Here is a 19,776-nt window from a genome sequence, read left to right as displayed (position 1 = left end):
GGCCCCGCCGCCGCTCACCCTGGCCGGCGAGGCGAGCTGGCCCCAGAGCGGCCGCCCAGCCCTAGCGCGCCGAGCCCGCCTCGGCGTGCCGTCCTGCCTCCCCGCCACCGCGAGCCTCCCCGGCGCGACAATCTCCTCCACCTCCTCCACCTCGGCGCGACAGGCCGCCTTCCATTTAGGGCTTGCTGCTCGGGGCCTCTGTTGGAGAGGTCAAGTTATTGGTACCTATCTCTTTCATTGTGTGTTACCTAAATTGTGAAATGGGTCTCACGTTTTGGTTCACGCTGTTGGAGTCAGTCTAATGACGTTAGCATATCCATTTGGTCACGCCAATACATTATGACTATAATGTCGAGTCACACTGTGATATTTTGCGCGTAAATAGGCTAGTTCTAAAAATGTTTGTGAGATGCTCTGTTTAAATAATAGTTTTTAATGGGCCAAAATAGAAAAATTCTAGTCTAGAGATAGAGATGTCGAGAGCCCACGCAGGCCGCCAGGCCGGCCCGCAGTCGCTGTCAAGGATAACTCCGAAGAAAATTCATTTTCGTGATGAACGGACAGTCCAGAACCCACTACTCGAAACCGCAGCCTTTGGCCAGTCGCTGCCCATGGCTGCGGCGCCGAGGACCGGCCCCGGTTGCCTGGGGTCGCCGCCGGCTCAGGCTCCCTCGAGCTCACTCGCCGGGGTTCAAGGCGCCTCGAAGCGACTGGGCGTATCGAAGTCGTCGTGGATCGTCCGCACTGAGGTATTGGTCTCTCCCACTTGTCCTGCTTGGTGCTCGGTTCTGTTCACGTTCGCAATTCGTCGTACGCCTGCTAGGTGGGGGAGAGACGTAGCTGAGCCTTGGTTGCCGTAGCTTCCTGTTATCCTTTTACTGTACAGCGTGTGGGAGCAAGGCGTTTCTTTTAATTGGTCTGTGTGCTGCACAAACTGCCAGAATCCAAAATTACATCCAGAAAAGAGATTGATGGATTGGTTCTTGCAGCTTTTTTTAACTTCTCTGAAACTCGGGGTAATGGATGTTGCGCAAATTAACCGCTGCTGATTATTTATGCACTTATTTTTGAACGATTTTTTTTGAACGAATCATCGGGCACTTCTTGCGCTACTATGCATTGTACACACTCTCAAAAACAAATGCTCTGATGATTCAACTGCTATTGTAGCTATACAAATCAGACGCTTTGCTCTTGTTGCAATGTTTCTTTTGATTGGACATAATCGTGTTGTGGTTACAGCTATACACCGAATAAAAACAAAGTAGATAGGAGAGGGAGAGGCTAATGAAACTAGATTGTACAAAGAGGAATATGTAGGTCCATACAGAGAAGATGAATATACAGCAGCCTGTTTTCAGACAATTAACACAAGTCAAGTCCATAGTTTAGCTTGTTTAACAGATTTAAATGCTTAGTGATTCGTGGTTTTGCTGAACTCTTGCGGTACTCTTATGAATTGGGGCAGCATCTGCATTTTTCTTTAGGATGAAATCTTGTGTACCAAATTAACCTCTGCACTTGGGGGCACCAATTTGTTGCTATTTGCCAAATAATCAAGGTGGGGAAATGCCCCCATGCTTTTTTCCTGTCCGACTGTCAGTGCCATATGTCTCTTGGCGTTCAGAGCTAAAAGGAGGTGAATATACAGCAGCCTAGGCTTTAACAAAAGCCATGTCTTTAGTTTAGTTTAACAGGCTCCAGAGAACAGTTACTTCTCAGGCTTTACCGAACATATATTTTTCCAGTCAATTTGGGGGAGCAGGCTCCACCTACTTGTATTTCATTGAGCGAAAACAGGGCTGACAGCCTACAGCAAACATATATCCCCTGACAGGCCAAGGCGGAGATACATGAGAGGGAGAGAGAGAATCAACTCAGAGAGTTACAGCAAAGAAGGTAGTCTCTCCATGCCTTGATATCGGCCTTATCATGTATCTGCAAGCACAGAAGTCCGCTTCTCTAGCAGCAGTACGAATCACATGTGTGTCATTCCGGTCATAAAAAAGCAAACTGTTCCGAGCGTTTCAGAGACACCACAGGATGATCAAAATCATATCCAAGCGGACAGAGGAGGGTAGATTGTGAAGGAAGATATGCTCGGGAATAGAATGGATTGATTAGTGAGATTGTACAGAGTGTACAATATGTAGGCAAGGATATCCTAGGGTTTATACAATCAAGTACCCAATCAACGGAGATCCTTGCCTAATACTCAATCATCAACCATCAAACCCCCTGGGCGCCTAGGCCCATGCGGCCAGCCCATTAACCCTCTAAACCTCATTCTAACACGCCCCCGCAGTCTGATCGTCAACCACTGCACACGTTCAGACTGGACCTGAACTCCATGAAGACTGAAGAAGGAAGACCTTTGGTGAAGATATCCGCATACTGCGACGATGTCGGTACATGAAGGACACGCACATCACCAACGGCAACCCGTTCCCGAACGAAGTGGAGGTCGATCTCAATGTGCTTGGTGCGCTGACGCTGAATCGGGTTGGAGGACATGTAGACCGCGTTGATGTTGTCACAATAGACTAGCGTGGCACGGCGAAGAGGGGTATGGAGTTCCTAAAGGAGCTGACGCAGCCAGGCAGCCTCGGCTACACCATTAGCCACTGCGCGATACTTAGCCTCAGCATTGGATCTTGAGACGGTGCTCTAAAGCTTGGAGGACCAGGAGATGAGATTGTCACCAAGAAATACAGCATAGCCCGAGGTGGACTTGCGCGTATTCGGACAACCAGCCCAATCAGCATCAGTGTAGACAACAAGATCAGGCGACGAAGATGGTCGCAGCAGGAGCCCCAAGTGAAAAGTGCCTCGAACATAGTGAAGAATCCGTTTGAGCGCCGCGAGATGAGGCTCACAAGGATCGTGCATGTGAAGGCAGATCTGTTGAACAACATATGCAATATCTGGCCGAGTGAACGTCAAGTACTGTAAGGCACCAGCGAGACTGCGAAAATCAGAGGCATCTGCCACTGTCGCGCCTTGAGCAGTGGAGACCTTGGGATTGGTGTCGACTGGAGTAGAGCACGGCTTGCATTCTGCCATCCCAGCGCGAGCGAGGATATCCATCATGTACTGCCTCTGAGAAAGGAGAAGACCATCGCCACAATGCTAAACATGCATACCAAGGAAGTGATGCAGTTCACCGAGGTCTTTCATGGAGAATTCCCGCTGGAGAGCCAAGATAATCCGTCGAAGAAGACTGGGTGAGGAAGCGGTGAGGATGATGTCATCAACATAGAGCAGGAGATATGCAGTATCGGATCCGCGCCGATAGACAAAAAGCGAGGTGTCTGACTTAGCTTCAACAAATCCAAGGGAGACCAAATATGTAGCAAACCGATTGTACCAAGCACGAGGAGCCTGCTTCAATCCATAGAGAGACTTGTTGAGATGACAGACAAAGTCAGGATGAGCAGGGTCTTCAAAACCAGACGATTGTACGCAATAAACTGTCTCAGTCAAGGTGCCGTGCAAGAAGGCATTCTTCACATCTAGTTGGTGGACAGGCCATCGACGCGAGAGGGCCAGAGAGAGCACTGTGCGAACAGTAGCCGGCTTCACCACGGGATTGAAGGTCTCATCGAAGTCCACTCTAGGCCACTGGGTGAATCCACGAAGAACCCAACGTGCCTTGTATCGCTCGAGAGAGCCATCAGCATGAAACTTGTGCTTGAAGATCCACTTGCCTGTGACCACATTGGCCCGAGGGGGGCGTGGCACCAGATCCCATGTGTGATTCTGCAACAAAGCAGCATGTTCCTCGTCCATAGCAGTGCGCCAATTCGGATCGGCAAGCGCACTGCGATAGGCAATGTTTTCCTAAACGGTAAAAAGTCTTTACACGGTCGCCCTTCGTTTAGCGTCTAGGCTGTTTACACGGTGTTTAAACGAAGTTAAACGGTCTAAATGGTTTTATACTTTTAAAAAAAATACATATAATTATATATGTGCATGTAAAAAATCAAGTATTCTAGCATTTATACATATTTATCCGAGTAAAAATCAATTATTTTGGTATGTATATATATTTATGCATGTGAAAAGAACCAAATATAGATATTTATGCACGTAACATATCAAGTGTACACATTTATAAATATAATAAACTTAAGTATACAAATTTATCCATACAAAACTGAACTAGATTTACCTCGTGTTCGTCTAAACAATCGTTTAAACAGTTGTTTAGCCCGTTTAATACCGTTTATCTCCGTTCCGTTTAGACCGTTTTTTTTCGTTTTTTTACTGTTTAAACGGTCAACCGTTTAATTTCCGTTTACTCCCTAAACAAAACAGTTTACCACCGTTTACCGTTTAGTGGCCGTTTAATCGGCCGTTTAGGCCGTTTGGGCGAACATTGGCGATAGGTCTTCGGCACAGGCGACAGTGGCGCGGCGTGGTAGACGGAGGGAATCCAAAAACCGGTTTTCGCGTGCATGGTCATGGTGTGCTGGTTGGTGACACGAGGAACTGGAACGGCGCCCTTGGGCAGCGGTGCTGGACCCGTAGGCAACAACGGTGAAGAGCTGCTGGCAGGAGCCGATGGAGCCAATGGCGGGTTGCGGCAGCCGGCGAGGGACTGTCGGCAGGGAGCACGGGAGCAATGGGGCGGCTCCGGCGCGAGTAGACGTGCTTGATGACACGCGCCGGGGCGACCCACTGCTGAGGACTGGGCGCCGATGCTGCTGGCGCCATCGCAAAACCTGGCGGAGGGCCGCGTGGTGAAGGAGACTCGGCCAGGGGCGGGAACCCAGGCGGGGGACCCCGGGCGCTGGGTGTCTCAGCACGTGGCTATGCGGGCGAAGAACCGGCTGGGAGCGCTTCAAGTGCTGTTGAACCGGCCGTGTCCAAGCTCGTAGAGGGGCCGACTGGGAGCTCATCAAGCGCTGTTGGACCAGCCGAACCGGGTGCCGCACGTGGCTGTGCAGGAGGAGCACCAGAACCTGCAGGGAGGAAGCTTTGTGCGGACCCAATGGGAGCTGGCACATAGTCAGTCACATCCAAAAAATCAAAGTCTGCCGGTGAAGAGAAAGAGCCGCGCTCAGCATAGGGAAAAACCGACTCGTCGAAGACAAGATGACGAGAGATGATCAATCTGTTGGAAGAGAGGTCAAGGCAGCGGTATCCTTTATGATGAGTAGAGTATCCCAGAAAAACACACATGGTGGACCGGGGAGAAAGTTTGTGGCTGGCTGTAGCAGACAGGTTGGGGTAGCATTTGCAACCGAAGACGCGAAGATGATCATAGGAGGGCGTAGTCCCAAGAAGGGCATGGTGCGGGGTGGAGGATCTAAGCGTCTTGGTGGGCAGAATGTTGATGAGGTAGGTGGCTGTCTGCAGGGCTTCGACCTAGAAGGAGGGTGGAAGGGACGCCTGAAACAGAAGGTAGAGAACAACATTGTTGATGGAACGGATGATGCGCTCAGCCTTACCATTTTGGGGCGAGGTGTAGGGGCATGACATGCGAAGGTGAACACCATGGGAGAGGAAGAAAGTGCGGGAACTAGAGTTGTCAAACTCCCGTCCCTTGTCGCACTAGACTGCCTTGAGGGTGGTGCCGAATTGGGTGGACACATAGGGGCAATGAAATTAGCACGCGTGGAGAAAGCGTCAGATTTGAGTTTTAAAGGAAACACCCATAAATAATGAGAGCAATCATCGAGGATAACCAAATAATATTTATAGCCCGAAACACTAAGAACTGGTGAAGTCCACAAATCACAATGTATAAGATCAAAATTATTGGACGCTCGAGATGCTGACACATGAAATGGAAGACGCACATGGTGGCCTAACTGACATGCATGACAAAGCAAGGAACTAGTATCATGACGACAGGTAGGAAGACCAGATGACGCTAGCTTGGAGAGCGCCTCGTGTCCAGGATGACTGAGACGGCGATGCCAGAGTGCAGACCCAGAGGCGGCAACCAGGGAGTGTGCAGTTGGCAGATGAAGAGGGTACAATGGCCCGGAGCTATTGTACCTGACGATCACATTCCGAGACTGTAGATCCTTCACAGAACAAACAGTCAGGTCAAACTCAACAGAGCAATTGTTGTCAATAGTAAATTGGCGAACAGAAATAAGATTCTTAATAAGTTGTGGTGAGACCAAAACATTATTAAGATGTAAAGGAGGAGGAATAACTGTAATGCCAGTGGCTGTAACGGGAAGTAAGGAAGTAAGGAACCGTTACCGACAACAATGGACAAAGGAGTAGGATACCGCAAAGGAACAATGTGTGAAAGAGTACCGGAATGTGAGGTCATGTGAGAGGAAGCACATGAGTCGAAGTACCATTCGTTATTCTGGGGCTGATTCAGGGTCATGGTGCTGAAAGTCGACGCGAGGGAGGGCTGGTTCCAGGAGGGAAGGCCAGCCATGGGGTTGTAGAACCCAGGAGTCCACTGACCGGCTGGAGCAGTCCACTGGCCGGCCACGTCCACTGCAGGGCCAGCTGCAGCTGGCTGGAGAAGAGGCTGCTGCTACGCCAACAGTGCCTGCTGCTGTGCCGCAGCGCCTACTGCTGAGGCGGGCGCGGCGGAAGAGGGGCCAGCGGAGGCCGCGGGCCAGGCCACATCTGGATGGCCCCAGCCCACGGATTGTGGAAAGAAGGCCACGGTGCGCCGCCGGTGTGCTTGGACTGCCCGCCGATCGAAGAGCCGGCAGCCGCCGATTGGCTGCCGGGCTGCTGTCCAGAGCCATCGCGCTTGCCACCGTGTTTGCTGCGGCGGCTCTTGGAGGGAGCAGACGTGCCCCCGGAGTCCGAGCCGCCCGTGCTGGGCTGCTGGACAGCAGGAGGGCGCGGGGCGGTGGTCGACGAGCCAGCGGAGGATGCGACAAGGGCGGTCTGCTGGGAGGGCGCCTGGTTCTCCATGGTGAGTTCCTCCAGCAGTAGGTCAGCCTTGGCGTCAAGGAACGAGGGGAAGGGGCAGCCGCGCCGGAGGTGCATGGCGATCGACTTGAACTTCTCGTTCAGACCCCGGATGAGGTTGAGCACAAGGGTTCGATCAGTGACGACCTCACCCAAGTTCCCAAGCATGTCCGCCATGCGCTTGAGCTCCCTGCAGTAATCCGTGATGGACAAATCACCTTGGACGAAGTTCCGGAACTTGGCGTCGAGGTAGAGGGCGCGCGTCTCGCGGTTGCTGAAGAACTGCGACTCAATAGCACGCCAGGCGGCGCGAGCAGTGGAGTTCCGGCCCGAGATCGTCTTGGCCAGGTCGTCGGTGATGGTCACTTGGATCCACGACTTGACGACGCAGTCCATGCGCACCCAGTCGGGGTAGCCAGGTGCCGGAGCGTCCTCGAGGACGTGATGCTGAAGGGAGTACTTCCCAACAGCCAACAGCGAGAAGGAATTGATCGCGCCACCGATTGTAGTTGCCGGAGTTGAGGTCGAGGACGACGGTGATGAGATTCCGGATGTTCTGGATAGCCACTGCTTGGGTATGGAGGTTGGCGATGGCAGCAGCCTCTTGGAGAAGCAGGGCTTGATGAAGGTCGGTGTGGTGGGAGGCGCGATCATCCTCACCGTCTGGTGGGGGTTCGTCGTTGGCGTGCTCCTGTTCAGCGCGAGCCATGGCGTCGCGCTCGGTAGCGGCGGCCTTGGCTTCCTGCTCGGCGGCGGCGGCACGTGCTAGGGCAGCATCGCGTGCAGCCTTCCGGGCGGCCGCGCGCTCAAGCGCAACGGCTTTGACGTCGGCCTTGGCCTGGGCAGCGGCCTTGGCTTGTGCGTCGGGATCGACGGGGTGCTCAACTGCCGCGGAAGCAGAGGTCGTGGCAGCGGCGGCGGCAGCAGTGGCCGCGTGCAGGGTGAGCGGAGGAGTCCCAGGCATCGCAGCGCAACGAGGAGGCCAGCGCGAGGGCAAGGGAGAAAGGCGCGGCCAGAGAGCGGCGCGCAGGAAGGAGGGCGCGGCCCCGGAGGCGCGCTAGGGCAGCGGAAAGGGAATCGGGGCGGAGACCCGGACTCGTGATACCATGAAGATATGCTCGGGAATAGAATGGATTGATTAGTGAGATTGTACAGGGTGTACAATATGTAGACAAGGATATCCTAGGGTTTATAGAATCAAGTACCCAATCAACGGAGATCCTTGCGTGATACTCAATCATCAACCATCAAACCCCCTGGGCGCCTAGGCCCATGTGGCCAGCCCATTAACCCTCTAAACCTCATTCTAACAGATCGAGGCCCTCCCCAGTGAGTCAGGGCTGGCGCTGGTCACCAGGCGACACTGGAATCGGGAGACAACTTCAGACCCTTCGAGCGCAGCTGCAGGAGACAAAGATGTGATCCCCGGCTTCAAGGATTCTGGGACCGTTTTTGCAGAAAGAACTTAACATTCCCAGGAAGTCTGCAGTCCCGTATCTTCAAGGCGCCAGGATCAGGCACATCATCAACATGAAGGAGGCAATATGTTTGACTGTTGAAGAAAGAAGGGGACAGAGGGAGGTTCATGAGGTGCGAATCTGCCACAGCTGTGAGGTGAATGGAGCTGAGAAGACCATTCAGAAGGGAAAGCTCTCAGTGGCTACTGCAGTGAGCCGAAGTTGGAGGACAGATTCAACTCCATCAGAGAGAACATCGCGGACACACAAATAGGGACTCTGTGAGAAAAAAAGGGCTGGGAAGGCATTGTCTAGCGGATCAGACAACAGCCACCGATCCAGCCAGAAAGATGCTGTCCTACCATCTCCCAGCTGCACTCTTGTCAAAGAGGGGAAGCGTGGCAGCACATCTTAGATAATATGAGCGAGGAAGGAGTTGGTTGCTCCTTCTTCTGGATTGGGCCCAAAGTTACGAAGAAGCCAGGATTTCCAAGGGTAACATTTGGGGAGAGCAGCTTGTGAACGAATTTCATAAGCAGACAGTGATTTTGATCCTCTATATTACGCACACTGAGCCCGCTAGCATGTTTTGAAAGGCGCACACGGTCCCAGGCAATGAGGCATTGACCTTGGTTGCATTTTTCCATGCCTGTCCAGAGGAAAGCCAGACACTTACCATCAATGGTTTCTCTAACTGTCTTGGGGAGGAGCATGGATAGCATATAGTGGATCGGTAAGCTGCCAAGAATGGCGTTTACAAGCACCACCCGGCCACCATAGCTTAGGAGCCGGGACTTCCAGCCAGCAAGGTATCGGTCAGAGGAAGAGATAAGTGGCTGATAATCAGACACTCTCAGCTTGTGAGGAGAGAGGAGGAGACCTAGGTAAGGTTGGGGGAACGAGGAAATGGAGCAGCCCAAAATCCGAGCCATAACCGTGGCTCAGTTCCATCAATATTCAAAGGGATAAATGTGGATTTCTGGAAATTAATGTAGAGGCCAGTGACGAGAGTGAAGTCGTCCAATAGACATTTCGGACATCTCACAGAGCTAACATCTCCCTTGATTAAGACCAGAGTGTCGTTGGCGTACTCTAGCACAGGGCAAGGAAGGGTGTGGACAATGGGGTGACAGATGTCTCCAAGAGCAGAAGCACTGAAGAGAAGTTTCTGGAGCACATCGGCCACAATAATAAAGAGGTAAGGAGAGAGAGGGTCACCTTGCCGAAGGCCTTGACGGCAGCGAATCCAGTTTCCAGGCGCGCTGTTGAGCATGACAGCAGTCTTGTTCGTATGGAGGATGTCAGAAATCCATCCACGCCATTTGGATTCGAAGCCTCTAGTACAAAGGATGGCATCGAGGCTTGCCCATGACACCGAGTCGAACGCCTTTTTGAAATCCAGTTTGAGGATTGCAGTAGGCGCTTGGCGCTTGTAGCAGCAAGCTGCATAGACAAATTCTCAGCGATGTTTCGCCCGTAAACAAAACCTGTTTGGTCAGGGTCAATCAGGGTTGGGATGACCGAGCGGAGACGGTTGGCAAGGACTTTGGTGAGGAGCTTCATAGGACAGTTCTGAAGCGAGATAGGCCCATAAGCATCTTCCGTGTTCGCCCCTTCCTTCTTCGGCAGCAGGATAAGATGAGCACGGTTGAGGCTGTCCAAATTTAGGGAGCCAGCATGGAAGGAATCGAACAGACAGACCAAGTCATTTTTTCAGGTGAGGCCAGAGAGCACGGTAGAAAGCCAGGTCAAAGCGCCGGGGCTAGAGTTCCTGTCCATGGCGAGCAAAGCAGCCGCAATTTCCTCCATATCAAAGGGGTGAGACAGCGAGTGGTTAGCCAGAGCAGGTGAAGGGTAGAGGCCAGCAAGAGAGAACCTCCAAGACGTGTGGACGCTTTCACCAAACAAGGAAGAGTAGAAATTGGAGAGAATGGTCTCCTTGGCCATATGGTTGATGTGGGCGATCCCAGCATCCTCAAGGCTCGTGATCGAATTTTTGCGTTTACAGCCGGAGGCGGAAGCATGGAAAAATCTTTTCATCCCAGTTGAAAGCCAGCCGGATGGAGAAGCGTTGGTGCGAATAGCAGAGTTTGTCCCGAAGAACATCCTGGAGACCACGCAGTGTGGAGCTGCAGAGAGCGTTTTCAAGATTTTCCAGAGGTCGGATCTCTTTGAGAAGATCCAGGGCATTGTTGAGGACGTGGAGATCGACCTCACACTGATCTGGAGCCTGGTGGGTCTTGGCCCAGGACCCACAGACACAGTGGCATGCTTTAAGCCAGAGACAAAGCGTTTCCCAACCAAGGCATGACTGCTGGAGTTCCAGGCTGCAACAACAATCTCCTTAAAGGCGGAATTCTTTAGCCAGAACTTTTCAAAAAGGAAACAGGGAGCTTTGGGGAGAAGGGAGGAGACGGTAATTAGGAGGGGGACATGGTCTGAGGTAAATCTGGTTAGGGCGATGAGGGAGGTGTTGGGGAAGACCAGATCCTACGCATTGTTGACAAAGTCTCCATCCAGATGGACAAGGGTGGGTGAGTTTCTCTGGTTTGACCAAGTGAAGGCACGTCCAAGGAGGGGGATTTCAATCAGCCCTAGCAAATTGATAGTGTCATTGAACATGACAGCTTCATTGGCACGGAAATTAGAGTTTTTCTTATCCTCCAGGCAACGTGCGAGGTTGAAATCCCCGAGAATAATCCAAGGGACATCTTCGCTGGGTGCACAAGATTGAAGTTCATCTAGGAAGTTCTGGTTATCGGCATAGTTAGTGGGAGCATAAACATTGGTGCAGAGGAAGTAGGAGCCATCAGCAGTGAGCACAGCCTCAGTGGTGAGAGTGTATGTGTATCGTCGAGGGGTGGTGCCCAGGATTGAACACAAGGCCGAATATTTTGTGTAGAGGAATTAAATTAACCTCTGCACCTGGGCTCTAATTCATTGCATATGTGCCAAATAATTGAGGTTGGGAAATGCACCATACTCTTCACCTGTTAGTGCCTGTATCTTCACCTGTTAGTGCCTGTATCTGCTAACTCTCGTTGTATAGTTGTATTTCTCGGCCAAATCTAGATCTATGTAGACAGAAGGCTGTGGGGGTGCCGGCTACCGCACGACGACATTGGAGTTGTTGAGTTCTGGTGTATCTCTTTATCCCCTATGTAAGAATCTCCTTGAACAAAACTCTGGCATGGAAAAATGCCACAGCTGCTTTTAGTATCCAATGCTGGGCCAGCTAGGGCCATCTCCCATTTTAATTTAATTTCAGGTGGAGTCTTTCCTCCGGTTGACCCTAAAAAAAAAGGAAACCTAGGATATCTTCACCTGTGTAGACTTAAGCCAAATATGTCTTATGTACATTGGCTTTTTATGTGCTAACTGAAATTATGGTTGCAGTCAAACGTTAGGAGGGAGAGACCAAAACGACCTGATCCTCCTTGCACCATCTGCAAAGGCACCGGGAGAATAGACTGCCGAAACTGCTTTGGCCGAGGTCTCTTTTAGTCCATCTCTGTGTTATCTTGTGGTATGCTGCTGTACCACAATCATTCATCGGTGTGATGTTTTCTCTCATCAAAATTTGGTCCGGGATTTACAGGTAGAACAAACCGTGCCGATCTGGTCATGCTTCCAAAGGGCGAATGGCCACAATGGTGAGACACATGATTGAGTCTTAATTCTTAGTACTCTTCTCCATGGTTGTGCTAACTGCTAAACCTCACCACTCTTTCTCAGGTGTCGAATTTGTGGAGGTAGTGGACTGGATTACTGCCTCCGGTGCCATGGAACGGGTGAATATCGAGAACCCATGGGCTTCCACTTCACTGTCCAGAGAAAATGAGGTTCGCCTTGTATGCTACGATGTGCAGTGCAGTTGGTACCAGCTGCGGGGACATTGTAGTCACTCAGAGCATGTTTCTCTAGTGTTTCTGAGATGAGTTATGTCTAGTGCTAAACTGCTGACGCTATAGCAACGTTCCTGTAAGTAAAATGGACTCTAGGCCCATTTACTTTATATTTTTTTGTTTGATGACAAGTACAATCAAATTAAACTAATAAATTTACAATTAATTGTTTTGTAGTTTAATAGGGTGCAAGACGTGACTTGGACGAAGGCGACATGATTATCCCACGATCAACACCATAAGTAAGACTCTAGAAGCACAAGAGAAGACCTAAGATATCAAGCATAGTCCAAACACAAAGATGGAAACTAGCCCGGACGCAAGATCGCGAAGAAACGAGCTCGACAGAGGTGACCGGACGCGACCCTTATAGGGATCGGACGTGTCCGATCAATTGCTCGACAACAGCAGGCGTCAGCAGCCGTTACCGGACGCTGAGCAAAGCAGTGACCGGACGCACCGATGACACTGTTCTTCGTCACAGTAATATTTTCAGCGTGACCGGACGCAGCGGCACTGGACGACCAGACGCACAAAGTACAGCATCCGATCGAGTCTAAAGATGTTCCAGAGCGGCGCTAGCGCGACCGAACGCGTCCGATCAAGTGAAACCGGACTCGGCTCAGAGTCCGATCAACGCGCGCTCTAACAGTCGGGACGACCGGACGTGTCCAGTCAGGACGAAAGCAACGTCCGGTCAGTAGCAGAAAGCTGGGTTTCGCCTCAATGGCTACTTTCTCGGTGGGGTTTATAAATAGACCCTCTAACCGGCTATTTGAGAAGTGGAGAGCTGAGAAAACATACCAAGGGTGTTATACACCATTTTAGTGATCTTCACTTACATAGTGTTTAGTGATTCATTAGGTGATTAGCGTAGGTGCTTAGATTGATTAGACCACCGTTTATGCGCTTGCTCTAGGTTTAGACCTAGTGTTTAGTGAGGTTTGCACATCTCTTATCACACGGTGCTTGCGCGCACCATTGTTGTACATCGGAGGGGCTTGTAGTCTTACGAGATCACACCAACCGGGTTTGTGGTGTGGCTGCCATCGTGTACCGAAGAGAACAAGGCCCGCAGCGGTTCGGCCAGAAGCTTGATAGTGAAGACGGCGGGGAGCGGTCCGGGAGAGGCTTGCCGGAAGGCACATCGGAGACCCACTTGGGCGTGGGGAAGGCCCGGGGCTATCCATGGAGTTACCTGACTAGAAGCTTGGCTCTTGCGAGGGATTCCTTGCGAGTAAGGTTGGACGAAAAACTCGAAACTCGCTATCTCGCTCGACTCGCTCGTTAATGGCTCGACTCGAGCTCGACTCGTTTAATAATGAGCCAACTCGGTTTATAACGAGCCAGCTCGAGCTAGCTCACGAGCTGCTCGCAAGCCATAATGAGCCAGTCAATTATCAAGCCAGCAACTGAAATTGGGTCGGCCCATATGGCCATACATCCCTAGGCAGCTCGGCCCAGCCCATTCGTGAAACCCTAACCACACACCAGTAGCTGCAGCACGCAGGCAGTCGACTCCACTTCCACCGTAGTCACAGTCACGGTCTTTTCCCTTCCCCCTCCCGACCCCTAACCCCGAGCCGCCGCACGCGCTCGGCCGCACCGCACCACACGTAGTTCCTCGCCGCACGCAGGCACGTAGCTCCTCTCCGGTCTCCCATCTCCACACGTAGCTCGTCGGCTTGCCCCATCCCATCCTGAGCTCGAGCTGGTCATGGAGGATGAGGAAGAGGTCCGAGGGATGCTTCCTCCGGTGGCAGCAAGTCTTGAATCGAGGAGCAAACACAAGATGGTGCCGCCCTCGATAGGCAATCGTGGTGGCCGCGGTCATGGTCGAGGATCCGTAGCCGCAAAGTCCACTACTCCATCGGCCTCCATATCAGTAGAAATGGACACGGTATGTATTTTTCTTGATGCTTTGATCTGTAGGAGATGTAGCCTAGAATGTGTCATGTGTGTGATTCGTGTGAACATGTGCAACCGTGCAGGATGCCACTATGCCAATATATTTATGTTTATTCATGTGAGCATATGTGATTTGTGTAATCTGTAGATTGTAGTTTGTACGCTAGTTATGCAGCAAAATTGATTTTTGACATGTATGTAATCTATGTAGCAGCACATGGAGCCTTTGGCGGAGGATGAGGATGGCGGAGAGAACTTTGACATGAATGATGCTACCGCTATATCTGTAAGCATGCCGTCAGATGATGATGAAAGTTAGGAGGAGGATGGAGATGATGTAAGCGTGCCGTCAAATTCTTCAAAGGCAGCTAGAGGGCGAAAGAAATTGAAGGCTGGGGCTGGTATTCATTTATCTCCTTCTAAGACCAAGGTAAAGAGAGGAAAGAGGGTTGGTTGTTGGAAGTATTTCAAGGAGATAAGTGTTCAATCTGCGAAGGAGTTTGGTGTTATGGTGACAAAGGCTAAGTGTAGATTCTATCATAAGAGTTATGTATACCGTCCAGGGGGAGCAACTTCACAGCTGAACCGCCACCTTGCCCGCTGCACACAGTTTCAGAATAAGCTTGCTAAGGCTAAACAACAACTTGCTCAAGGTACACTCAACTATGTTGCAGATGATGGCTGTCTTGTTGTTAATCCTACTGAATATGACCATGAGCACACTAGAAAATTGATTGCAAAGATGATAATTGTCCATGAGTATTCGTTTAAGATGGTTGAGCATAAATGGTTTAATATCTTGATGAAGTGGATGAATAGCAAGTATGAATGTATTGGTAGGAAAACTATTAAAAATGAATGCATGAAAGTTTATGAATCTGAGAAAGAGCAGCTAAAGAAGAGTCTTAGAGAGGCTGAATCAATAAGTTTGACAACTGATTTGTGGACATCCAATCAAAATGTTCAGTACATGTGTTTGGTGGCACATTACATAGATAGTGATTGGGTTTTGCAATGCCGTGTTCTTAACTTTATTGAGTTAGATCCTCCCCACAGCGGTTTGGTGATAGCTCATGCTGTTTTTGAGTGCTTGGTGGAATGGAAAATAGAGGATAAGGTTATGTCAATCACCCTTGATAATGCTTCAAATAATGATATTGCTGCTACAAATTTGTCAGCCAAGCTGCTTGCTAGAAAGAATGGTCAGTTTGATCCCTAATATTTTCATGTTCGTTGTGCTGCTCACATAGTCAATTTGGTTGTTAATGATGGTCTAGACCAAATAGAAGGTCTCATAAGTGACCTAAGGAATACTGTGAAATATTTCAAGAGGTCTCCAAGTCGTCTGTACAAATTTGTAGAGGTTTGCAATGATTATGCTATTAAAGTTGGGAAATGTTTGTCTCTTGATGTTAAAACAAGGTGGAACTCAACATATAAAATACTTGACACTTGCATTGAGTATAGGTCTATATTTGGTTATTATGCTCAAGTAGACCAGAATTATGCATGGAAACCTACAGAATCTGAATGGAACATATATGAGAAGATTAGACCAATTCTAGGAGAGATGGCTGGAGCAACCACTGCATTTTCATGATCGGTTTACCCTACTGCTAATGTCTTCTACCCTTACATTTTGAAAGTCAAGATTGCATTGTTAAAGGCAAAAAATTCTAAGGACCCATATTTAAAAAAAATGACTGCTGCAATGTTAGACAAATTTGATAAATATTGGGAAGAGAAGAACAATGTAATGATTATTGCTACAATCCTTGACCCTAGGTTCAAAATGAGATATATTCAGTTCTATTTTAGTCAGCTTTATGACTCCTCAAGGTGTGAACAAGAGGTTGCTGGTATAAAAAAAGAGTTAGAAGAGCTCTACAAGAAGCATGAGTTGGAGCAACGTCGGAAAATGGGTGGCAGTAGCAGCTCATCAACCACTCAATCAGCCTCATCATCAAAGGAAACAACCAGCTCAGTGGCTTGTCTTGTTTCAAGTGAATTTCAGTCTTTTCTAGAGTAAAAGTGCTTCAGAAAGTTCAAAATCTGAGTTACTTATCTACCTAGATGAAGCAAACCATCCTTTACATGATAAGAATTTTAACTTACTTCACTATTGAAAGGTGAATGCTCTTAGATTTCCTGTTGTGTCTAGTATGGCAAAGAAGTTCTTAGCTGTCCCAGCTAGCAGCGTATCATCTGAGTCCACTTTCAGTTGTGGAGGTAGAATTCTCGATGACTATAGGAGTTCTTTGAAGCCAGCGACAGTTCAAGCACTAGTTTGTGCATCTAGCTGGATACGAGGTTCTAAAAGTCCTCTTATTATTCTGGTATGTGATTTTTAGTCTATTTTTCAACTCCATTTTTCCCAAAGTTTGTGTATGTAATGCTTAATTCTTTTATTGTTTTTATAGGGAGAAGATGGTGATGATGGTGACATTGAGAGTGTGGAGCTTCCCAGCAGTGTGATGGAAAGCAACTAGTAAGTCTATTTTAGAATGTCCAGCACTGTGGTGGATATCATATTTGTTCCCACTTGATGTGTTCTTCACATACAGGTTACAAAGATATAAAGGGGGAACAAAACTAGGGACCTGTTGGCTGCGCTCCATGGCTGCTTTTGACTTGCTTTTGGTGTATATATATTACCTGCAAAACTGATTAGTTTACCACTCAAGTTGTAGCTCATTTATTTTGCTTCGTTCTTGAATTATGTAGGGATGAATGGGTGATGTACTGATGTGTAAACTGTATGAGTATGACTATCATGGACTCACGGTCATGGTCGTGGTGGGCTGGCTGGACAAAAACTTTATGGAATTGTGGATCAATCGATGGATGGATTATATTCTCTATTGTTAAATTTATAAGTACTTTGTGTTTGTTGCTCACTAGCTTTTATAATCTTCCTGTATCATGTTTTTAAGATTTGGCTCGCGAGCCAAACGAGCTAGTTCGAGCTTTTTAGCAAGCCGAGCCGAGCTACTCTGCTGGCTCGTTTGTATAACGAGCCGAATCAAGCCAGTATGTTAACGAGCCGAGCTATAACGAGTCGAGCTGTAACGAGCCGAGTTGGCTCGATATCCAGGCCTATTTGCGAGGGGCTCCAACGAGGACTAGGGGAAAGTTTACGCGCTTCTCGATACATCGATAAAAATACCGGAGTCGTCGACGAGAGTTTGCATAACTCTACCTTACTCTTTAGCTTCCGCATTTATATTGTTTGTATAACTCATTTTACGGTAGAGATAGCAACACACTAGCAAAACCGTAGTTGCATATTTAGATAGTTTATCTTTTTTATAGGTTTTACTAAGGATAAAAAAGATGTCATAGTTTAGAATTGGAGTTTTAAGTTGTTTAATTCACCTTTCTGTTAGGCATCACGGTACCTTTCAGTTGCTTCACAAAAGCAAAAAAACGTAATGAAAAATCACGAGTGTGAAGGAAAAATCCAGTGTCTGCCGTCCACTGATAGTCTTAGTTGTGTATGGCATAAGGCGCTGCTTGAAGTCCGGATGGTTTACGGTTAACCTGTATTTGAATGCCGTCAACCGCCGTTCTGCCGTTGTTGTGTCTGTGATGTTTATTTACAAGCCGTGAGTCCTCCCTGGATATGCCCAGAGGGTATCTACATGTACAACTACAAGCCATAATGCAGAGGAATCCCCTGGATCCAGAGTTCCCAGCCGCTCTCGACATCGATCGGAATGCTGTGAAGTTTCCAGCCGTCCTCGAGATCGATCGGCATGACAATGACGATGACGGCGGCACCGCCGAGGCGCGATCTCCTATGCGGACCTCACGCCGACCGTCGTATCACGGAGTGGGTTACCGGGCGGGCTCAACCTGCTGTGGAGGAAGCTGTCGAGGCAACGTGAGGCCATGAGGTGCCAGGGCCCCGCGTCGAACGAGGTCTTGGCGAACGTCTTCCAGCGGCTGTCGCCCAGGTCCATCGCTGCCTGCCGTGCCGTGTGCCTCAGGTGGTCCGTGCTGCTCTCTTCGCCCCGTCTCGCGTCCGTCGACACCGGCTCGACCGCATGCTTCGCTGGTCTGGACGGTGCCAATGCGGGCCGCTGCCGGCGCCGGCGCGGCCGCTGGCCAAACGTCAGCACAGGCGATCTAAGAAGAGGCAAGCGTTCCGGCGCACGTTCTGACGGCCGTGTTCACGTGCTGTAAGATGTGAGTCCGTGTATCCCGTGTCTGTCAAGTTTAAGGCTCTGTTTGATCTATAAGCCGTTTATGCTGATTTATATGAATAATTTATTAGGAGAGAAAAATATTGTACCATAGCTGATAAACCGACTGAGCCGGAGCCTAAATTTCTACTACTATAGTCGCAGTGCACGAGGCACGCAACTGTATGTCTCTGTATCGATCTTTTTTTTAACATGATGAACAGGCGTATTGCGTGGTAAATTTGGGATTGTTTGGTTTCTTATGAAGCGAGAGTTCCATTCTAGGAGTATTTGAGATGGAGGAAGCATGTAAATTGAAAATGAAAGACATGAAGAATGTGAGATGGCATTATTGTACAACTTATATAAAAAAAACTGTTTATGAAAGAGCGGATCAGTTTTTCAATTTTTGTGATTTTTTCGATCAACTCTGAAAGTCGTGAAATTCTGTCGAATTTCATCAATTTTTTAAGACTTAAACATGAAGTATGATTTTTCTAAAAACTTTAGATGTAAACAAAATATTAGTATGATTTATTACTACAAAATCTATATTGTCTGGAGTACATAAATAAACAATATAAATATATGAGTCTACAGTTATATATCATATGTATTTGTGTAATATAAATTTTCAGACTATTCTTTAAGTCATCCCTAAAATTACCCAATTTCGCAAATTTTTTGTTGAAATTTAGCTGAAACTATGAACCCTCTACCAGAGGATGATACCAATAGACACCTTAGGACTTCTTTGGATTGAAGGATTTTTATAGGGAATACTATTTATGGAGGATTCTTTCCTTTCCTAACCTTGGTTTTGTAGGATTCATGCTTGGCATTTCATAGAAAATCTATCGAAACCTCTTTCTACAAATCCTATGCACGAAGAATGAGAAAGCCTTCTCCAACTAGTACTATTTCTGTCCTGAAAAGAATGTAATTATGGGTTGCATACCACGAAAAATGGTTCACGTTTGATCAAGTTTTTAGTGAATAATATTCGTAATTATATCTTTAAATTAATTTATTATAAAAATACATTTCATAATTAATCTGATGGTATTTATTTGGTATCATAAACGTGTATACCTTTTTATCTATAATTGGTTAAAACCTAATGTACTAAAATATGACACTGTGCTAGAATTGCATTCTTTTGAGGACGAAGGTAGTATTGATCTTTACTTCTTGTTGATGGACCCACTTGTCTATGAGTAATGAAACAAATTCTTACCAAAGGAGCGATTAAGCAAATAAATTAAACAACTTATTATGATGAAAAATCATGTGTTTCACCTAAGCTGCTGCCAAAGGCCATCTCATTTAGCCCTTGTTTAGTTCCACCTTAACTTTTAAAAAGTTGCTACAGTACCTGTCACATCGAATGTTTGCGGCCCGTGCATGGAGCATTAAATGTAGACG

The 19,776-nt window shown here is 48.4% G+C and overlaps 1 protein-coding gene across 1 annotated transcript; it reads left to right on the top strand.

Moving 5' to 3' along the window:
• Positions 1–546: 546 nt before the first annotated feature.
• On the top strand, positions 547–12,425 carry LOC136491347 (uncharacterized). The gene is made up of 4 exons (XM_066487621.1): positions 547–749; positions 11,751–11,847; positions 11,953–12,007; positions 12,090–12,425. The coding sequence occupies exons 1-4, from the start codon at positions 612–614 to the stop codon at positions 12,193–12,195; spliced, it is 396 nt and encodes a 131-aa protein (XP_066343718.1). The 5' UTR covers positions 547–611; the 3' UTR covers positions 12,196–12,425.
• Positions 12,426–19,776: the final 7,351 nt, after the last annotated feature.

This window comes from Miscanthus floridulus, chromosome 11 (assembly GCF_019320115.1).
Source record: "Miscanthus floridulus cultivar M001 chromosome 11, ASM1932011v1, whole genome shotgun sequence".
In the NCBI taxonomy this organism is placed as follows: domain Eukaryota; kingdom Viridiplantae; phylum Streptophyta; class Magnoliopsida; order Poales; family Poaceae; genus Miscanthus; species Miscanthus floridulus.
This window is presented reverse-complemented; position numbering and strand designations above follow the sequence as displayed.